Source organism: Podarcis raffonei, chromosome 10 (genome assembly GCF_027172205.1).
Source record: "Podarcis raffonei isolate rPodRaf1 chromosome 10, rPodRaf1.pri, whole genome shotgun sequence".
Taxonomy (NCBI): Eukaryota; Metazoa; Chordata; class Lepidosauria; order Squamata; family Lacertidae; genus Podarcis; species Podarcis raffonei.
The window spans coordinates 35,955,150-35,973,224 of record NC_070611.1 but is presented as its reverse complement, the minus strand read 5'-3'; the positions used below and the strand labels follow the sequence as shown (position 1 = coordinate 35,973,224).

Genomic DNA, 18,075 nt, shown 5'->3' with positions numbered 1-18,075 from the left:
TCTTGCATTGTAGGGGGTTGGACTAGAAGGCCCTCGGTGTCCCTTCAATCTCTGCAATGCTATGATTCTATGAAGAACCTGTGGCTCTTCAGATGTTGCTGAACTAAAATCCTCAAGAGCCCCAACAAGCATGATTGATAGCCAAGGATGATGGGAGCTGTAGTTCAATAGCATCTGGAGAGCCACAGGTTTATCACACCTGCTGTGAAAGCAAGTCCTGATGTAGGAAATGCAAAAGGCAAACACAAAGTTCCACAATGCAGAGCATTGCTTTAGTTTGCAAAAGTGGGGTAGCCTTCCTGTGGTTTGATGCTTTACCTACATAACAAATGGATTTCATTACCTCGCCTGAAGTTCTTGGGGTGGGTTAGCATCTGCCCATACATAAATAAGAAAAGTAAAAAGTTAAACAAGACTGTTCTCTCCTAATTTGTTTTTTTCTTGGTCCCTTTCTCCCACAGCTCCCTCATTCAAGCTTTTTCCAGCCTGCTGCTTAATCTGCCATCCACTAGTGAACTGCTGTCTTTCTCCTGCTCCATTTTCATCAATTCTTTGCCTAGCTTCAGGGAGTCTGACTCTCCCTGAAGCTATGCAACACACATAGCAATTATGTATAACATTAACAAGGCTGAATGGAGGAAGGTTAGAAAGATGTTGTCCTGACTTGTAGCTCATGTGATCTCTCCTATACAATTTTCACCAGCCATCCTACAGACTGGAGATGTTCTTTCAAGCTCTCGCAAAGCCTAACAAATACTTTACACAGCACTTCTTATCTTTTAAAGTGCTTCACCAACATTGACTTATTAATCGGCTGTTCTGTAGGGAAATGGGGAAAAGTCATGAAGCTGGTTTTTAAATTTGCTTGGGTCACGAGATACAGAAGGAAGCCTCTCATGTCTCATTAAAACCCCATCCTTTGATTTTATCCCTGACCCTTTTAAGGAGAGAGGGCTGGGAAACAGACTGAATTTTTAGTTAGTGCAATGAAGAGGGCAACAGCTTGTCAGATGCGTCTTCCTGTTCCACAGCCGCTCATTAAAACTCTGCGTTATTATGTACAACAACAGAATTCTGTGTAAAGAGCAGTTAAGATAAAGACTTAAGAGAGAAGATGGACTAAGGTCAGTTTAGGTGATTAAGCAAGTGGTCATGACCATCATTAATGGAAGCTAAAATATGCTTCCACCCTCAGGGGTCACAACCAAACTATTTCAAGGATTAATTTCCCCATCATTAATTGCCAGCTTTCTTATGATTCTCTATCAGCAAAAAGTTTTTTTTTAAAAAAATTTAAGTGAAAACTTGTCATAACAATTTGTATTATTATAACTGAACAGACTGCCTACAAATTTGGCTTTCTGTGACAAATGTTACATTCTGCAATTAAAATAAAGATAAGTCTGTTTTTTAAAAATGTCTTAGCAGTAATTAAACATAATTACACTTGTTGTACCATTTTGGATGGGATCCAGTTGCTTAGGATTTTAAGTCTATTTTAATCATGCTTTTTTCTGGAATTAGTGGGGCAGGTCGTGGTACCATGAGCACTAACAAGACAAGCATGTGCCCCTCAATGCACATCTGGTCTAATTAAACCCTGTTTCCAGTTTTGCTGTGTTTTGCTTGGTATCTTTAGGATATTGAAGCGTTACAATAAAGTCTTGCCATCTACTATGCAAGCCATGAACCAGAGACAATTCAGCACAGATAGGGAAAATCGCAGCAGAACTTCCATAGCTGAAATACATAAGATTTCTAAGCCGCAGACTCAAAGGAGAAACATCTATATTACAATAACGTGCCCTAAAGTAGAATTCTCTACATAGCAACACATATTTGTCTAGACCGTTTAACTGATAACATTGCAGTGTGCCCTATGATATTCTTGTGGAAAAGCTGGTAAAATATGGGCAGGATGAGGTAACTAACTATTAGGTGGATTTATAGCTAGTTGACTGACCAAACCCAAAGAGTGCTCACTAATGGTTCTGGGCCCATTGTCATTCAACGTCTTTATAAATGACTTGGATGAAGGTATTGATGGGGTGCAAATGACACCAAACTGGGATGGGTAGCCAATGCCACAGAAGACAGAAACAGGATTCAATATGGCCTTAACAGATTGGAGAACTGGGCCAAAACTATTAAAATGAATTTCAACAGGGACAAATGTAAGGTTCTACATTTAGGCAGAAAGAACCAGCTGCACAAATATAAGATGGAGGGGGCACCTGGATTGCCAGTACTACATGTGAAAAGGATCTAGTAGACCGCAAGCTTAACATGTGTCAACAGTGTGATGGTTACAGCAAAACAGCAAAAAAGGAAAAAGGAAAAAACAAAAGCTAATGCTGTTCGAGGCTGTATAAACAGAACAATGGTGTCTAGATCAAGGGAAGTAATAGCTCTATTCTGCCTTGGCCAGACCACAAATGGAGTACTGTGACCATTTCTGGGTACCACAGTTTAAGAAGGATGTTGACAAGCTGGAACATGTGCAGAGTAGGGCGATCAAGTTGAAACCAAGCCTTATGAGGAGTGGTTGAATGAATTGGGTATGTTTAGCCTGGTAAAGGGGAGGCTGAGAGGAGATAAGAACGCCATCTTCAATTGTCATATAGAATGTGGAGCTAGCTTGTTTCAACCAATGGGTTCAAATTACAAGAAAGGAGATTCCACCTAAACATCAGGAAGAACTTTCTGATGGTAAGAGCTGTTTGACAGTGGAATGGACTCCCTTGGAAGGTGATGGATTCTCCTTCCAAGGAGGTTTGTAAGCAGAGGTTGGATGGCCATCTGTTATGGATGCTTTAGTTGAGACTGCTGCACACAGGTTTGGACTAGATGACCCTTAGGGTCCCTTCCAACTCTGCAATTCTATGAAAGATACACAAGGAGCCGAAGCATGAAGGGCTAGCAGCAGAACATATTCGGCATGAGATGGGGTCTGCTGCAGGCTCTGAATTATTGGAGGTGAAGTGTGCAGACTGAAACAATCTCAAAATAGCAGCAACAGGGCAAGGTTTACATCAGTCCTGAAGATCACAAAATATTGCATATGTGCTAAACTGCAAGACGAAATCAAAACTATGAAGTTTCACCTCATTTTTTAAAAGTAAGTTTTCTTCTCAAAGTAATGCTAATTTTTCTAACATAGCACACTTGCTTTCAAGAAAATAATTTATCAGGCATAAAGAAAAAACAAACCTCATCTAACTTTCCAGTTAATCACTAAACAATGGCAATTCCCCACATTTATTGGTTGCTCACTTGAGTGCGTCAAGCACATAATCAGAAAGATGCTAAGAAACAAAAAACAACAACATTGAAGGCTTACTTCATTTATCATGGAAAACATTTATTGCATGAATACAATCATCCAACAGGCATGTCATTTTCTGAAACAAGAAAGATTTCTAAACATAATAGAAGATGCAGAGCTATACTTCTGCACTGACTGCAGTCAGGATTATTATTATTATTATTATTATTATTATTATTATTATTTGCAGTGGAAACCCTCTCCTGTTCTTATCATTGCTGGAATGAAGCTATGACTCATAAGTCTACAGTGTATGTGACTTACACTTTAATGCACAGGTGTTCATTGGCACGGCAAGACGCTATACCAAAGAACATGACCGGGACCAGCAAAACAATCGGAACCATGAAGAGCCCTGTGCTTTTATTATGTCAAATGAACACGGGTTTTGACAAAGAGGAATAACCATGTATACTGCAGCATTAGCCTTCTGGCAGTGCAATCCTACACAGGTCTGCTCAGAAGCACACCTCATTAAGTTCAAAGGGAACTTAAGCCCATGTAACTGCATACAGGATTTCAGCTGAAGCTCCACGTGTAGCATAGTAGCTAAGGGGCAGAGCTCGTCAGGAAATCCTCAGTTCAAATCCGGCCTCTGCTGCAAAGCTGCAGGCTGTCTTTAAGCCAGCCCCTCTCTCTAAGCCACAGCCTCCTCACCCCAACTGCAGCACAAGCGTAATAATACTGACCAACCTTTCAAAGCAGTAAGGCACATTCCAAAGGGAAAGCTCAAAATCTGCAGTCCAGGGGTCCCATAGCTTTGCAAACTGGAGAGACTGTTGTGAGAATCACCCCACTCTGCACAGCCAAGCAAAGGTTGCAACCTATCCTATTGGCTACAACAGAATGCTTATTTGAAGCCTAATTTTGAGAGCGGGCCCTGTGAGCACCAGGGAAGGCTTCTTGCATCTGCATCTGTACCCGTGGGCACCACTTTGGGGACCCCTGAGTTATTTCTTCTTTGACTTATTCCATGCCATATTATTCCCCCTTAATCTTTATATGGTACTATGTTCCTGTGACACACTAAGGTGCATGGCCCAAATCATTTGCCTTTAACTGGTGTCACGAGCCTCTTGGTTACGTTTGCTTTTAGAGACTACCCCATTGAACATCCCATATTCTATAAAATGGTAAAAAATCTCCCTGGTGCATGTTTTGAGAAATTCAGACGAAACAGAATTGAGTGAGAAAGTGTCCCAGTGTACCTCCTGCTCCCTGCCTTGCAGGCCTTTTCTCACCTGGCCTGGGAGGGCTGGGCCCTAACTCCAGCTATGGAAGCCAATAATAATAATAATTTAAAAAAATATTTATACCCCCGCCCATCTGGCTGGGCTTCCCCAGCCACTCTGGGTGGCTTCCAACAAAATAGTAAAATAAAGTAATCTATCAAACATTAAAAGCTTCCCTAAACAAGGCTGCCTTCAGATGTCTTCTAAAAGTCTGGTAGTTGTTGTTCTCTTTGACATCTGGTGGGAGGGCATTCCACAGGGCGGGTGCCACTACCAAGAAGGCCCTCTGCCTGGATCCCTGTAACCTGTAAGCTAAGACTGCTGAACAGACTCCTGGGCTGGAGTGTTGTCTGGGGGTGTTGTTGGGTAATGGGTTGTTGCTGTTGGCTTTCTGTATCTTTATTATATGTTGTGATTTATGTGCAAATTGTTTTGTTTGGTTGTGTATTTTTAAATGTTTTGTTTTGACTACTTTTGTTATGTTGTAAGACACATTGAACACGGTTTGAACTGTGGAACAGTGGCATACAAATAAAATTATGTATGTATGTATGTGTCAGGAATCTGCTTGCAGGGGAGGGGGGAGAGACAGGAAAGTACAGAGAGCCCCCTCCTCAGTTGAGCAGCTGCACTTCGTCAGAGTCCAGGAGGGGGAGTTTTCAGGAGACACGGAAGACGAGAGAAAGGGGAGCCAAAACATTGCTACCAGGGAAGAGAATGTGCAGCTTCCGTTGCATAGTGTTCCCCGGTTTCCAGCATAGAAAACCGGGGGTTTCCCCGGTTTTCTATGCTGGAGGGGAAATAGGAAGAAGGCATTTCCAGATTCTGCTAGCGATTAAGGCAGACATGGTTTTGGAACTCCTGCTCTGTACATAAGTTTTGCACTCAATAAAACCTGAAAAGACAGGCTGGAGTCCTGGCTCTTATCTTCGTGAGCAACCACACTCCCTTCTGACAGTATGTATGTATGTATGTATGTATGTATGTATGTATGTTCGTTATCACTCTTGTGCCCAGCAATCTTGCTTCTGGGTAATGGTCATGCTGTATAGGCTCCAAATATTGCAGCCAGGGCGTCTACAAATGTTAGTTTGCTTTAAAAGCCCGGCCTCTCTCTACCTTTGCTCCTAATTCTACCCCCAGTTCCATCCATAGCTGTCAGCTTACAGATTTGAAAATAAGGGACCAGCAGCCTCGAAAATAAGGGATCAGCAGCCAAAATAAGGGATCAACAGTTACTTTGATGAAATACATATTTTGTTGCGTGCAAATGGCTTTAGATACCTATTAGGTCCATAAATTACCATATAGTATATATTCAACACAAAAAAACAGCAATAATTTGTTGTTGACAAAGGACAGCTGGACATAGAAAGGGCCCCATTACTTTCAGTAGCTTATTTAAGGGACATCATCAATAAGGGACAGCAGCGGGACATGGCGCTGCGATAAGGGACTGTCCTGCCAAATAAGGGACGCTTGACAGCTATGAGTTCCACCTTCATCCCCCATCCTTCTAGCATGTTCAGATGGTTTTCAGAAGAGAATAGGGGTTTCTCTTGTTTGTATTGTGGTATGGAGAAGATAAGAAAAAGCAGCAGTCTCCCTGCTGCTTTCTTTTAAGAAAATCTTCTCCAAACAGCTGCAGGAGTGACAAAAATTTGCCTCTTTTCCAAGTCCTGTGGCAAGCATGCAGGGCTTGGGAGAGAGAAAGGGTTATGTCTATGTGCAGGGAGGTATGGACGAGATAAGAACCAGCAGGAGAAATGCCTGCTTTTTATTTAAACAAATCTCCATGCAAGGGAGCTTCCAGCCTTTCTCTAATTTTGAGGTGGCATTCAATCACATACTCGCAAATTCAAGTTGAGCAATTAAAGTTAATTTTGGTGCTCTTGCACAACAAACCTGTTTCTCTCCCCCACCCTGCTCCATCAGACTTTTGCAAGAGTAATAATAACAAAGCAAACAGGAAAGTGCATGGGAATGCATGGGTTAACATTTGCTTCACACAAATGAACCAGAAAGAATGCTCATTAAATAGCCAACTTTTGTCTATCCTTCCTTCAAACCTTAGGTCAACATAGCAGGATGAATACTCAACAGTAATCTGGAAGCCACCTGAGAAAGCACAAGCCCTTTTGTGGTTGCTAGAGGGCTGGACAGAGAGGCAAAAGCACCATTAACTATGAACCCCTAAACCTGGTTCCTCCCCTACAAAAAATTATGCAATAGTTTTGTACTAGTTTTGCATCACCAGCCTCAGGTTTTGTGATACTGCCTACAAGTGAGTAGTGACACATCAAATCAGTGTTCATAATTAGATTCCTCCCAAAATCAAAATGGCACAATCTCCTCCAAACCTGTAGGTCTCTGACCTATGGTAAGCTTTTCCTTCACCCAAACATCCTGCAAAAAGCTTTTGCCTTTCTTCTCTCACCTATCCATATCCCTCAGTATTATTTGGTTACTGAGGGCGGAGGACAGTGTGGTTTTAGTGTTACAAAGGTGCAAGAAGTATGCAATGAGAAAATAAATAAAACAAGAATACCAAACAGCTCTCAAAATTGTTGTTGTTTTAATTTATTCTAGCAGAATATTTTCTAAGTGTTTATGAGCTACTTTATTCCCTCAGATTAACAGGAGTAAAAACAGATTCTGCCCACTACTCTTTTGAGGTTTAACGAATGCCAACAATAGATATGCTTTACTTACCTCTTCTTTTTCAGCACTTTGCAAATCCCGCCACTCCTCAGTCACATGACCAAAATCCACAGTGTTCATGGCCACCTTGTACTCCCCAATGATATCATGTTTGGAGAAGCGGTCAAAGTCATATACTGCCATCACTAAGGTTTTTCCTCCCAGTTCAGAATACGGCACCTGTAGTATTATTATTTTTTACAAAAAATAAAACAAAAATAAAATCAGAGAATGAGAAAATGCCAGGTATTGTAGCCTATGCAGTAAATATGCTTTCACTGCAATGCAAATCCATTTCTTTGTTTTATCAGCTGTCATTCCCTTTATATTGAACTAGGGGAAAAATATGACACACATTTTCTGGGAGAGTCATCTGATGCCCTGGTTTGTAATAGCAGACTAGAGCATTCTACAGAACAATGTGGTAGCTTGCTCATCACTCTGCAGCATTTGCCCTGAGTTCTTAAAGTTACAACTCCAACGTGAAACTAAAGACCAATTATTTGCCCCACAGATACATGAGTTTTCGATACTGCAGAATGCTTCTCTCAATAAATCATGCTGTCACTTTCCAAAAAAACAGCAGCCTACAGACTGATGGAAAAGCACTGGCTTTCAATGTCTGACACAGAGAAATTAGAGACTAGGCAGTTTTCTTCCAGCACAATCCTCTCCTTGCCTACTGAGAGGTAAGTCCCACTGAGCTCAATAGGGCTTAATCCCAAGTAAGTGGTCATAGGGAAGCAACCTGAAAGCGGCTTTATTCTTTTACAGCCCCCCATATCAGGATTCTGTGTTTCATCAAATGGATATTGAAGCTCATCCTACAGCATGATACATTGCTATAAATGTTGGCAGCAGAAGGCCAGGCTCTGGCTAATTTTCCACCTGTTCTGATGTGTTATGGGCAGATGCTTTAGGTTAGGAAGAGGATCATTAGTCATGGTTTTTTTCATATTCATGGGAAGTGATGCAGCTGAAGTATCACTTCTTTAGTTGGCTTGAAATATAACACAAAACCCCACCCCCGTTGGCCTGGCCGTTTTTAATAAACCCCTTATCATTAATATTTCCAAATACAAATGCTTCCATATGTGCCTGTAAATCTCTCTCTCACTGTTACTCAAGTTTCTTTAAAGGGGAGGGGAATTAAAGTGAAGTGAAATGGCTGGACATTTCAATCTGCCTTGGTCCTTTGCAAACATCTAACTTTCATTTCTTCTCAAAAGGACCTGTGTTTCGTTGACCCTCCTCTCATCGTGCTAGTTCCTGAAAAGTTGTGAAGAAATTTTCAGGTTAAAAGACACATCCGTTAAGGCAAAAGGGGGCAGGGGAGTACAGCACCCGTTAACTTGTATCCTGACGTTATACGACAGTAGCATAATGCTGATCCGAAGGGGTCATTTAATGCATCACCCAAAAAAGAGGACAAAAGAAGATAAAGATCTGCATACAATTTGTGTATGCTAATTTATATGTATAGATTCACATTCAGAAATAATTACTATAAACGAAATAGAAATGCAATACTTCTCAACATAGTGGAGAAGACTGTATGATCTGCATGCTTGCTCAGTCTCCTATCCCGGTGCTAACTGTGCTGCCTGCTTGTTTCCCCTTCTCATGCTTCTTTATCTTTAAACTGGACTTAGATCAAAGAGCCCTCGAACAGAGAAGTGTTCCTTCTAAAGTAGGATGCACAGCCGTCCTAATTTATCCCTATTTTTAAGCCATATGCTTGATTATAAAGAGGTGGGAAAAGCTTCACACTTCACTGGTGACTTTTGGGGTCATCGTTGTTACATTTTCTTTTAAGAGTATCTGAACAGAACATTAAAGCAGCCTCCCTGAAGACTGTTTGTACTGTATAAACTTTTACCTTTTTATAGATTTACGTGCCGAGGTGCGGTACAAAGCAACTTGGATAGCTTTAAAAGAGGACTGGACAAATTAGGAAGGACAACGGCTACTAGACATGGAAGCAGTATTCTGCCTCAAATATCAGAGGTATTATGCACCTGGATACCAGTTGCTGGGAATCACAGGTGGGCAGAATGTGTGTTGTCCAGCTTGCAGGCTTTCCACAGGCACCTGGTTGGCCACTGACCATTGGCCTGATCTGTTTATTTCAGAAGTTCAGGCTGCAAGGGACACTACTGCCGTAGCCAAGCTGACACCATTCAGTCACAAGTGTGAGACATGCTCAGAAGAACCTCAAGGTACGGAGAAGTGCCAAAATAATTAGGAAGAAACTTAACTAAACACCCCCCCAAAAAACCCCCAGCCCTGTAAGAACTGAGCATGCTCGGCATGTGCAGAACACTGACAGTTTTTAATGTGGGGATTGAATGCAGTGGCTGGGACCCTAAACAGAAGCACTCCACACTGTAACTGTTCTGTTACAGGTCCCACTTGCATGATAATAATTTTGCAGATCTGCTAACACAAATAATTTTTACTTTTATCATTGCCAGCCACCATATTGTAAAGACTAGGACTAGCCGCCTGAGAAATAGTTTCCATCCAAATGCGAGTTTAGTTTTAAACACAGTGTAAGGAGTTTCTATGGGAGTATATTGTATTTTAAAAATGGGGTATCAGAGTTTTTAGGGGGCTAACCAGGTTGGGATAGCAGGCCTGTTGGTTTTGAATGTGTTATGTAGATTTTATTTTTCAATTTCGTTGTTCTGTATGGGAGAATGACAATAAAGAGTATCGTATCATATCGTATTGTATCGTATCGTATCATATCGTATCTGTTCACAATATTACAGCTTATGCTGCAATCCTGGAAATAAGCCCTGCAGAACTCAGTAGGACTTACTTCTTAGTAGACATGTATAGGGTTGCGCAGTAAAGCCCATCTAATTATCAACCATATGGCCAAATGGGAGTCCCCCAACATTACTGCAATGACCATAAATTATAACTACAGCATTCATGTGGGTGAGTTTCAGCTGTACTGCCACCTGCCTTTTTATCCAGGGACTCAGGTGGGTGCTCATGAAGCCCTTCTGTGCGTTTGACACAGTGCATGTGATTAACATAGGCACAGAACTCTTGTGGTAGATTTTTTACTTTGATGACCTATGACAACAGGCCAGAAATCACACAGGCTGCAGATATAGAAATCTTCAGCCTCCAGAGGCATCACAGAAGTGTTTGAAGGTTCCCTCCTGGCTGAACACTTTATTCTGAATTGCACTTCACTTTTCAGATGCTGATGGTTCAAAAAGAATCACATTCTCCTGGCACTCTTAAGTCAAGATATAAACCCAGGGGTGAAATTCCTTTTAGTACTTCAGCTTTCAATATGTATGATCATAAATGTATTAATTAAAAGCAGTTCTATCATCTGAGAAGCTGAGGAATCACTTTTATTTTTTTAAAAAACCCTTTAAGGAGATAAGAGCAAAAAGGAAATCCTATTTGTGACTCAGGAGAAATGTATGAGTGGCCCAAAATACGACGTGGCTACTTCTGTAACAACTAATGCAGAAGACTAAAGAGATCTGACACAGAATGTGCGTTTCTATTATGCACACAGTGAAAATTCTCATAGTTGCTTGCTAGAAGATGACAACAAGATACGTTTTATGGTGCGTCACCCCTGAACTCATTAGCCATGACATGGAACGTGACAAATATTAATGGACATTTCTGGGTAACAAAATATGAATGTTCAAGATGGGTGGGCATGATCCAAAGCACCACAGAACATCAGTAAGAATAGGGGTTGCTTACAGTGCAACCCTAAGTAAGTATCATTAAGCAGTGTTGCCATATGTCCGGAATTTCCTGGAAATAGCTGGAATATTGCAGTCAGAAGCAGTGTCTGGGCAGAAATCGCTAAAAAAATGTTTGGGAAAATCTGGACGTATGGCAACCCATGTTGGCAGAGTCATTTTTTGTGATTTCCCTTAAAAATCACAAAATGCGTTTGTGATTTTGCCAAAAAAGCTCAGCAACTTTGCTCAACAACTTTTGTGTCTGGATTTTCACAATATGCCAGGGTGTTTAGATGATTGCAGCCTTAATATCTTGTATATGTGGGAAAGGTCTCTGTGTGTCCATGGCTGAAATAAAAGACAAAGCACAGACTCCTGTATGAGTTCCTGTATGAGCACCCAAAATATCAATGGATTTAATCCATTGAGATCTTTATTCAATAAAATGGAGCTACTGTAAGAATATTGCATTGTTTGGTGAAATGCGATAATTGTGTGGCGCTCAGTAGGTGCCTTGACTGATTCAGTTTATTTTATCTCTTACGCCATAAGACTTTGGTTTGCCTACCACACTAGACCAAACTATAGCTCAATATGAATGTGTGAGCATGCAGACTCCTGGAAAGGAGATCACAGCTGCTCTGCTCCTCCTGGGTCACTCTGCCGCTGCATTGCACTATGCTAAGCCATAGAACCCAGGTTCATGGATTAGTTTTCCCCAAACTAACTATGGACTATAACTATGGTTTGTCTCGTGGTATATGGCTTGTGGCTTGTCCAGGAGAGCTAAACCATGAGCCCAGGTTTTTGACAAGATGCTAAACCAAACTATGGCTTGGCTTAGCACTGCAATAGAATGACTAGACAGGAGCAAAGTGGTCACAGATTCATCTCTGGTAGTCTCTTGTGGTTTGGGCTGAGCATAATGTGTGCACCAGGCCATTGGAGATGTTTACCATTGCCTTTTGCTTTGGGCACCTGAATCTTAAAAGTTACTGTTTCGCTTCATTTTAAATAAACTCAAAGGAAAAACTCAGTAAAAAGAGTTTCTTCTCCCTCCCCACACCAAAGGGGAAAAAATGGATTATTTTTATGAACATCTTCAAGAGAAAACGGCTTATGTCTGCAGTAGTGTCGGGGGCCTCTAGGGATATCTTTCTTGTTGAGTGATTACATAGCCTCAATCTCTTATTGTCCCTGCTTTCAAACTGGAGCTGTCATTATAAGACTAAGTATACCAAGGGAAAGGCCTATAGCGATTGAAGTGCAGTGAACATTTCAGACGAAAACCCTTCAAAGGATGTTCAGCTGTGCTGCTGTTATATTGCTGGAAACTTGGTTCTGAGTTTGGTTCTGAATTTTTTGGACAGCATTGCACACCACTCTAATATATGTCTTGATTCCCTCTCTCCATCTCCACTCATGTTTAGGTGTTTGAATGAACATGACATAATGACAAGATAATTCCTTTAGGTGAAAGGATCAGAGGAAAAAGAGAACCAAACTTCATTTACAGTGTCCCTCCCCACCCAAAGAAACTGCATGTGTTCCAGACTCAATTTTTCATTCTGTTTTTCTTTTCTTTTTTCTGCAATCCCAAACAACTTCACTAGGAAGTAAGCCCCACTGAACACAGCAGGACCAATTTATGAATAAATATGCATATAACTGTTCTCGCATCCTACTGAAAACATTAATAAGAATAAGAATAAGAATTTATTATTTCTACCCTGCCCATCTGGGTGGGTTTCCCCAGCCACTCTGGGTGGCTTTCAACAGAACATTAAAAACAATATACCGTATTTTTCGCACTATAGGACGCACTTTTCCCCCTCCAAAAATGAAGGGGAAATGTGTGTGCGTCCTATGGTGCGAATGCAGGCTTTCGCTGAAGCCTGGAGAGCGAGAGGGGTCGGTGCGCACCGACCCCTCTAGCTCTCCAGGCTTCAGGAGAGCCCCACCGCCAGCCCCACAAGCTCAGGGGACAGCGGGAGAGGCGCAGCGCGCCCTTCCTGCTGTCCCCCGACTTGGCTAGAAGGCTGGCGGGGGGGGGGGGAGAAGCCTGCTCCTCCCCGTCGCCAGCCCCGCAAACTCGGGAGACAGCGGGAGAGGCGCAGCACGCCATCCCGCTGTCCCCGGACTTGGCTAGAAGGCTGGCGACGGGGAGAAGCCTGCTCCTCCCCGTCGCCAGCCCCGCAAACTCGAGGGACAGCGGGAGAGGCGCAGCGCGCCCTTCCTGCTGTCCCCCGACTTGGCTAGAAGGCTGGCGACGGGGAGAAGCCTGCTCCTCCCCGTCGCCAGCCCCGCAAACTCGGGGGACAGCGGGAGAGGCGCAGCGCGCCCTTCCTGCTGTCCCCCGACTTGGCTAGAAGGCTGGCGGGGGGGAGAAGCCTGCTCCTCCCCGTCGCCAGCCCCGCAAACTCGGGAGACAGCGGGAGAGGCGCAGCGCGCCATCCCGCTGTCCCCCGACTTGGCTAGAAGGCTGGCGGGGGGGAGAATCCTGCTCCTCCCCGTCGCCAGCCCTGCAAACTCGGGGGACAGCGGGAGAGGCACAGCGCGCCCTTCCTGCTGTCCCCCGACTTGGCTAGAAGGCTGGCGACGGGGAGAAGCCTGCTCCTCCCCGTCGCCAGCCCCGCAAACTCGGGGGACAGCGGGAGAGGCGCAGCGCGCCATCCCGCTGTCTCCCGACATGGTTTGGAGGCTGGCGGAGGGCTTCCTCCTCCCCCAGCCCCGCAAGCTCCCAGAGCGATGCGAAAGCTGCGCGCAGCTTCGGCATGGCTCTGGGTCCCGTTCTGGGGGAGGGGGAAGCTCGGGCTTCCCCCGCCCCAGCCCCGCGCCTGGGGGGGGGGAATAAATTTTTCCCCTTTATTTCCCCCCCAAATCTAGGTGCGTCCTATGGACCGGTGTGTCCTATCGTGGGAAAAATACGGTAAAACTTCAAACATGAAAAACTTCCCTAAACAGGGCTGCCTTCAGATGTCTTCTAAAAGTCAGATGGTTGTTTATTTCCTTGACATCTGATGGGAGGGCATTCCACAGGGCAGGCGCCACTACTGAGAGGGCCCTCTGTCTTGTTCCCTGTAACCTCAGTTCTCTCAGTGAGGGAACCGCCTGAAGGCCCTCAGAACTGGACCTCAGTGTCCGGGCTGAACAATGGGGATAGAGACGCTCCTTCAGGGCCAAGGCTTTTTAGGGCTTTAAAGGTCAGCACCAACACTTTGAATTGTGCTTGGAAGCATACTGGAAGCCAATGCAGGTCTTTCAGGACTCGTGTTACATGGTTTCGTCAGTTTAGACATGCATGTTTCTTGACTTCTTCCCCCAGTTGTGTCAAAGTCTCAGCTATCAGCCTGTCTAGAAGATGTTCAATTTAAAGCTACAAAGGCACAGAGGGCTACCCATTTTCTACAAAGATTAGGGTAGAAACTAAGAGAGTGATCTGCATGGAGGCTAAGAGAATGAGCAAGGCCTTGGTATGTCTTTCATCTGCACCATGAACTCACTGAAAAACTTTCGGCTTTAGGGTAGTGCTTGTGAAGTGTTTTGAACACTTGCAAGTACTGTTATTAGTAATAGTTAAGCAAACGGGAATATGTGCTCCTCCGAGAGTGGGGGAAAAAAATAGCAGTGTCTCCAAACTGGTGGGGGACCTTACTGGCACAAGAGTTAAAAAGCAATTTTTCTCTTCCCTCCACAGCCTTCTATAAATCTCCTCCAGAAGGTTGCCAGACCCTCCAATACAGTGTGGGAGATTGTGCTTTCCACCAGCAGAGGCCTTCATTTTTTTTTTTTTTAAGGAAGCAGTTGTTGGTTCATAAGAAAAAATCCAAAATATACAATCAGGAATTGTCATTATTAGGGGACCAACTAATTTTTGCTAGATCATAGAGGGCCAGATCTGATGAAGTGAAGGGCTTAGGGGGTCAACCAAAGGGCCAACCAAAGTTGTTGACCTTTCCTTAGGGTTGGAGTTGTTGAGCTTCTTTTAGGACTGAAGTTGTTGAGCTTTTTTAAGTTTTACCACAGGAAATAAACTGCCCCAGGAGCCGGATTAAACTAACCGATGAGCCAGATTATGCCCCCAAAATGGACATGCCTGTCATAGAGAGTGAAAAGGAGAGGCCTCTTAGCACTAGCTTCCTAGCACTGTTTCCAAGTGGATAAGGCACACAGCTTTTCATTTTGCTCATAAATGGTGGTCTGCAGCATTTAACCCCATCTCATTCATGGCAGATATCTCCCACCTTCTGGAATGGGCTTTGGCTCTTTAGCAAAAGCAGCTTTCCCGGAAATCTAAAGAGTCCATGCTACAGCTCCCTTCCTCACAGGAGTTTCAGTCAGACTCAAGGTCAGATTCATGAAAAGATGCAAAACAGCAGAGCTCTGAGGCTACAGTTGAATTATTCTCCTGGTAATAATCCTTTGTCCTTTACATTTTTCACTGCAGGGCAATCACTGGAATGGCTCCCAAAGAGAAAAGGCCATTGTTGCCGTGGGTCACCAATTAACCAGGACATAAGCAATTCTGTGACTGGGAAAGAGATTAACCTTTAGTATACATAGCAAACAAAGAAATGGGTGCCATGTAATTATTCAAAAGAATACCTTGAATGTAAATTGCTCATTGAAGACAGGGTTAAGAGTTTTCCTGTGAACTTTTGTTTCGTATTTCTTCTTCTTATCAGGAAGCAGGAAAACCTTCACGTAGGGATCAGATGTACCGCCCATATCTAAAGCAGGCAGTTCTGCAGCCTGAATAATTCCAACCAAAAGCTGAAAGCAGAGGGAGAGGCAAGTGAGAAAGAATCAGCAGAGCAGAATATTCAGCAAGCATTTACGAAAGAGCTTGCCTTGTCTCCTGACATCTCTCTCTATAAATACATGTACACAACAATATGGTTGCACACAGATACATGCGCCTGCTGACACACACACACACGCACACACTTGCAGTTCTCCTTTTAAAAAGAACAAAGCATTCTAATAAACGCAGATTTGAAAAAAGGTGCATGATTCTTTAAAAAAACAAACATCCAAACCCCAATTACAGCCGCCGCAGATTCAAGAAGCTGTTTTTAAGCAGACAAGAGGCATTTAAACTGCTGCTGATTAGAGCTATATATGGATTTTTATATTTTATTTGGTGATGCCACCATCAAATAGCTCCCTAACAGATTATTTTACTGGGGCTTTATTATTATTATTTTTAAAAAGACTCTGCAATTTAAAATGTATTGTTAAATAATCTTACGATACATGATTACTAAAAGTTAAATTTATATACTTAAAAGGGAAGGATTCTTTACCAGTTGATTAACTATGTATCTTATACTGACCCACTATATATGTTAACGCTAAAACCAAACCATGGTTTGGCATGAAACATGTGTGCTCCTGGCTGGCAAAAGATGGTTCTTGTTTCATGTGTCTGTGGGATTAAAACCCTCTGGCACAGGAACATTGGAAGTTGCCTTATATAAAGTTAGACTACTGGTCCATCCAGGCCAGTATTTTCTACACTGCCTATTAGCAGTTCCCCAGAGTTTCAGACATACTTAGACCTATCTGGAGATACCATGGATTGAATCTGGGGTGCTCTACCAGTGAGCTACGACCCTTGCCGGAACCCTGGACTATGCGGCTATAGTAGTTGGCTGCTGCCCTCTTCCCCACTCCATTCTGGTGCTCTCCACAAAGGAAGGCGCTATGATGTCCTTTGGCCTGCCCAGTTGTGTTCCATTTATAAATGGGATATAGAGTGGCTTCATGGGATCACTAAGAAAGTACCGCACGCTGACTGAAGCCTTACCTGCATGGGTACTGCGAGTGCAATGTAAATGAGCAACTGGTTTGAACAGAGGTACACAGGAAGCGGCCTCATACTGAGTCAAGACTATTGGTCCATCTGGCTATGTACTGTCTATAGCTTTAATTGGGCAGGGGTCTCACTCAGGCTTATTAGGAGATGCTAGGAACTTAACACCAGCCTTTCTGCATATGAAGAAAGTGCTCTTCCACTGAGCTATGGCCCTGAGAGTCACACCAGGGGAATATGGGCTTGCCTGTCAGTGTCACCACACCCACTTTTGTTTCTATGATGCTTGTGTTTTGTATTTGCTGGTTGAGTCTAGTATCAGGAATATATTATACCACATTAGCCACCCAGGAGCCACAGGATCAGTTTGCCTGCCTGTGACGTTGAGCTAGTCGAAAGGGAATGTAATTCAATTCTTTTTTAAAGAAAATAATTCTCTCTAGAATGGAGTCATTATGCTCCAGGGAGTATTTTGGTGATCTTGTTCCAATTTCCCAACAATGAGTAGTAATTGGATTTCCTGGCCATGGATCTTTGTGTTCTTGCTTTTTCTCATCCATCCCAAGAAAATTGTTAAGAGCCCAACAGGGGAATATAATGTCTGAACTATGCCAGCAGAAGAAATTATGAAACCGTAAATAAATGCTAGTTAGCACCTTAGTTATACTTGGAGCGCTACCAAAGATCTACTAGCAAAAATATAAATCTCTTGAGGGGGAGAAAATCCCCAAGCCAATGTTCTAGAGTCAAAATAGCATTCTTTTTAATAAAACCCAGGACAACTTTTGTTCATCTTCTGAAGAAGGTTATATCTATTTCTTACAAAAGATTTCAGCTTCTCTAGTCCCTCGCCTGCATAACATCCACTATTCTTTGAAGATTTAAAAGTTCCACACTGATTTCAAGAGCTCTTAGTGCTACAGAGTGGTCCACTAAAGGTCTAAAATACAGGATACTTTTGTTTATGTGTTTGCTTTTGGAAGTCTCTCTCTCTCTCTCTCTCTCTCTCTCTCTACCTCTTTATTCTTTGACTGGTGATTTCTTTAATGCTGTTCTTTGAAGGACAATGGATGGTGTGGGAGTTACTTGAAAAGGTACGTAGAATATTGAACAAAGTTTTACTGTTGAGGCAGAAAGATTGAAGACACACCAGGGATCGGTGCTGGCTTTACACTGTATGTCTTCCTTAGACACCAAAAGTGTCAAAGGAGAACTCCCAACATGAATTTACTGAGTTAGAATTTGTATCCTGATGTGACACACGCATAGTAGGGA

The 18,075-nt window shown here is 43.0% G+C and overlaps 1 protein-coding gene across 4 annotated transcripts in view; it reads right to left on the bottom strand.

Annotated features, from left to right (window-relative positions):
* Positions 1 to 18,075, bottom strand: part of SYT1 (synaptotagmin 1) — a 330,364-nt gene that overhangs the window by 66,091 nt on the left and 246,198 nt on the right. For all 4 annotated transcript variants that reach the window (XM_053404643.1, XM_053404640.1, XM_053404642.1 and 1 more), the window contains exons 6-7: positions 15,591 to 15,758; positions 7,270 to 7,437 (exon numbers count right to left, since the gene is read on the bottom strand). In XM_053404643.1, coding sequence (XP_053260618.1) covers positions 7,270 to 7,437; positions 15,591 to 15,758 — 336 coding nt within the window. The remainder of the gene's footprint in view (positions 1 to 7,269; positions 7,438 to 15,590; positions 15,759 to 18,075) is intronic.